The sequence below is a fragment of the Helianthus annuus genome, chromosome 16 (genome assembly GCF_002127325.2).
Source record: "Helianthus annuus cultivar XRQ/B chromosome 16, HanXRQr2.0-SUNRISE, whole genome shotgun sequence".
In the NCBI taxonomy this organism is placed as follows: Eukaryota; Viridiplantae; Streptophyta; class Magnoliopsida; order Asterales; family Asteraceae; genus Helianthus; species Helianthus annuus.
Genome location: NC_035448.2, coordinates 201,645,423 through 201,650,118, shown reverse-complemented (window position 1 = coordinate 201,650,118; position 4,696 = coordinate 201,645,423). Strand labels below are relative to the sequence as shown.

Here is a 4,696-nt window from a genome sequence, read left to right as displayed (position 1 = left end):
AGGGCTTTCCCTGGTTCGGATGCGAGTGTATTTCGATATGGTAAATTTCGTTAGTAGCCCATTTGAAGGATTCATTGGCAGTTCGGAAAAATGTATGACGTAAATTTAAGAGTAAACTGCCATTTTGGTTCCTGAGTTTGGGCAGTTTTGCCACTTTAGTTCAAATATGAAAACTTTTACATCTGGGTCCCTGTGGTTTCACTTTTATTGCTATTTTGATTCAAAAATGAAGTCAGCTCAGATTTCTCCAAAAAAATCCTGATTTTTGTCCTTTTCCTCAGGGGTAAAATGGTCATTTTTTATTTTTTATTTTATTTCAAGAAAATAAATACCCCACTTCTTCTACCTCTTTCTCTCTGGATCTCTTCTGCATCTATCTCCACCTCCACTACCATCAATCTCCACCACCGCCACCATCTATCTCCACCTCCACCACCATCAATCTCCACCCCCAAACTCCCCTTCACCCTGATTTTAAAACTGAACCATCAAAATTAACAACAATCAAGCCACAATTAAACCTATATAAACACAAAACTCTAACAATTCAAACACAACAAACGAAAACCTGATCGCATACAATAAACAGAGCATGAAGTCATCATCAATTGAAATTATATCTGCAATTAAACCTGGACCAAAACCCCTTCATCAATCAATCCACATAACGGATTATGTTCCAAAACCCTAATCTTCCAAAGCCTGAGACCACCACCATCTCTCCCTCCACCTTCTTCCCCATTATCCATAACCGATTTTATCTTCTCTCTCCTCCAAACCACCACCGCATCACTCATCAACGCCACCACCACCACCACCCGCCGCACCATCCCGTACTCCACCGTACCGTCAATCATCCGCAACCTCGCCGTCTCCCTCCGTCAACCGCCGTTATCTCTATTACCTGGACACTTTGCTTTTATTATATCCTTAAATGGTTCACACATCCCTATTTTGTATCTCTCTCTGTTTTCTGTTGGTATTGTTGTTTCGCCGGCGAATCCTGCTAGCTCGGTTACGGAGAAGGTGATAGAAGCAGGGTTTAAGAAGCGGATTGTGGTGATTGAGTCGGAAAAACGTTAAGATCATCATCATCATCATCAACATCGTCATCAACGAGAGTGAGAGGGAGGAGGAGGGTGGTCGTGGTGTGGTGTGGTGGCTAGTCGGTAGGCAGGAGTGTTTGGGAGGATCTCCCCTAATTTACTAATTTAAGATAGAGAAGAGAGAGACAAGGGGTGTTTATAGAGTGAGAGAGTTGCATAGTTCTTTAAATAAAATAAAAATTAATAAAATGACCATTTTACCTCTGATGAAAAGGACAAAAATCAGGATTTTTTGGAGAAATCTGAGCTGATTTTATTTTTGGATCAAAATGACACAAAACTGAAACCACAAGGACTAAAATAAAAGTTTTGGACTAAAGTGGCAAAAGTGCCCAAACCTCAAGGACCAAAATGGCAGTTTACTCTAAATTTAATTGGTCCTTTTATATTATTGCATGATCACTCGCTAGTAAATGCGATCATGCTAGTAAATTCAATTGGTCCTTTTATATTATTGCATGATGGCTCGCTAGAAATTGGGTGAAAATATGTTATCGTGTAATTTACATGATTCAAAACGTTATATTCGATCCGCACAATTTTTTTAATAGTAACTTTCATTCCATGACCACATGAGTATGAAAAGTTATTAATTTTATCATTAGGCAGAATAATTATTTAATTAGGTGATATTTACAAAAATATATATACACACATATTTTCCCCTTTGACAATATTATGCATAATAAGTATTGATGCATGAAATATGCAATGGAGCTGTCAAGAGCAAAATCGTAAATCTTCACGTGTAACCCATAGATTATATGATAGTAACTTAACGAGACAATGCGTAGTATTTAATAAGTGATCAAAGAGTATCACTTTATTGTTCAGTCTAACATCTGTTTATTTGATGAATTATTACACTGTATTTTCCTAGCAGTTAAAAGAACTCGCTGTTGTGTTCACTATATGAATCCAACATCGACCATGAAAACTCGTCAACCACCGTCATATCCTGACAAGAAGATCCAGACATCAAATTATCGACAAGATAAGGTGATGGCATGCTATCAACCGACGATGTGATGTCTTCCAAAAAGGATTCTTTCCAAAAATCATCAGCCAGTTGGTAACTAGATGTTTGTGATGGAACATCGCCAAAGACAGCACCACCTAAGCCTAACCAACAAGACGACGAAGATGATGATAATGATTCAGATGCTAAATTAATCACTGCTCTATCCTTTTCGCACTCTTGATCTTGATTTTTTTTCAGGTTAGCTTGATCAGGTTCCATGGATCCAAGGTGGTCTAACTCTAGCACAATGTCTTCATCATGTGCCCGTTTCTTTAAGTGTGTGTTCCATCGGTTTTTTATTTCATTGTCGCTCCTTCCTGGCAAGTTTGCAGCTATCGCGGCCCATCTATGAATACAATTAAAAAAGATGTTTCATTAAGCAACTATTGAAAGTTTGTAAAACTTTAACAATATATGAATGTGCATACAACTTACTTGTTACCAAGCTTTTTTCGCAAATCAATAATCAGGTTGTCTTCTTCTTTAGTAAAATTCCCATGTTTTATGTTTGGACGAAGATAATTCATCCATCGCAACCTACAACTCTTCCCACTTCTAGACAAACCTAAATTAAAACAAGAATCATGTTAGATGAGGTTATCATCAATCATGTTAGCAGAGTTTATTCATTATTCGGTCTTTAGTTTGAATACTAGGTTACACCTCATTATCTTTTAATTCGGTTACACCTTTAAAGAGCTCGGTCTTCAACATATGAACAATCGTTAACTTATTATTAGATTATGAGCCCACGGGCTTGGTTAGGTTTCTGGGGTTACTCGTAATCCCTATATATTGTAACCTATTCATTCAACAATGATCATTCATTCTTTTATAATTCTTACATGGTATTAGAGCCAGCCTAGGCTCTATACCGTTCCGCCGCGCTACACACAAATAACCAAACTCTAGCCGTCACTACCGGAGAAAAACCCTAGACACCTACTCATTCAATAATGATCATTCAGTCTTTCATAATTGTTACACTTATAAGATAAAGAAGTTGGAGGGTGATTCATACCAGCAAACTTTGGAAGTAAACCCCAGTTCCAGTGGCCATATCTATGGATATAGGCTCGTAACTTGTCATCTTCCTCTTCACTCCATGCACCTTTCCTGATTCCATTTTTGTCTAAACTCAAGGATTTAACCATTTTCTGCCTTCCAGCTTTTTAGGTTATTCTCTACCGCTCTATGGTTTTTCGATCCATAACCACTTATATAGTTTTATATACACTACTAAATAATAAAATATACAACGTGCTCAATTGGTTATTTTATCCACAGTTTGTCTATTTGTGGATTAACTAATTGTAGTGGGTACAACGAATATTTCTCTGATTCATCTTGACACATGGATATTTGTTTAATTTTTTTTGGAGGTATATTGTTCAATTATTTTTCATGTTATGAATTTATATCAAGATAGTTGATAAATGGGTAACAAGCTGTGTTGCTACCTCTTTTTTAATAGCAAAACTAAGTATTTTAAAAACTACGTCCATAGATCTCGGGATCATAAAATTAATATGCATGACCCTTTGAACTCAACTAAATAGGCCCACAGCCTCTGGCGCCAGAAAACGAAAAGTATCAAAAACAAATGGGATAAACACGTGCTGGTTGTCACGACACGCTTTCTCGTGTTTGTTCACTTTACCCGAAGCAGCCTTTAAATCAATCTGGCCCACCGTGAAAGCACTACCCACTAAGCTCACAAGCGGGGAAACCCCTGTTAGATCCACACAAGCATGTTTTCCTCCTACCCATCCAAAGACAAGAATGTCGACTGGTCGAAGGGTAGATCTCCCTTCCAACTGATCAGTTAAGAAATTATCGTGTGCTTCTTTCTTAGTAGAAATACCAGTGCACCTGAATAATTCAAAAAAGACATCCCTAACCAAATCATATCGGTATTTGAACCCCGGGAGCTCTCAGAATTGTTAAAGGGTATTAATAATCACACATGGTAAAATCTTATTCTCACATGGTGTATATGGGCTGTATAAGGTTGGATGCGCCGACCACCACATCCTCTAACTTGTTGTGGCCCTGGTGGCGTAATATTGGGACCGAGGAGTTCGCGACACCGCGTTCGCGATCCCGAAGGCGCGGGTGTCGCGCATTTACGACCCATTGCACCGATACCTACATCGGTGTATTGCCGTGACGATTGCAGGTCGACACAATAGCAGGAGTGGGTCACCCAAATTGACCTGTTCTTCTTGCACGACTTACTTACCCACGGGGGGGGGGGAGGGGACTTGGCATATAAGTTGGCCACATACTTCACCGAGTACACTTTTAAGCGTACCTCTAGCCACATTAGCTGTGGCGGCTTCGTCACCCGTCTGGCGAAGCACTGGCCGCACCGCTTGTCCCTATTGGTGGGTCTGGCTATGACCATCACACATCGGGTTGATCCAGTATGTAGGGCCATAGCAATCTCGATGAAGATTGCTCACGGGGTTTTACCGGACAAGGTCTTGGTGATTTGGTCGCTTGATGACGGTCGTACCGAGTGGTACCTAGAGCAGCCACTATAGAGGGAGGCGGGCCAGGCGACGAG

General features: G+C 39.7%; 1 protein-coding gene across 1 annotated transcript; it reads right to left on the bottom strand.

The window, feature by feature from the left end:
• Positions 1–1,847: 1,847 nt before the first annotated feature.
• Positions 1,848–3,314, bottom strand: LOC110915505 (transcription factor MYB114). Its single transcript, XM_022160222.2, has 3 exons — positions 3,149–3,314; positions 2,563–2,692; positions 1,848–2,473 (listed from the first exon to the last, which is right to left on the bottom strand). The coding sequence occupies exons 1-3, from the start codon at positions 3,279–3,281 to the stop codon at positions 1,990–1,992; spliced, it is 747 nt and encodes a 248-aa protein (XP_022015914.1). The 5' UTR covers positions 3,282–3,314; the 3' UTR covers positions 1,848–1,989.
• Between the last annotated feature and the right edge of the window lie 1,382 nt (positions 3,315–4,696).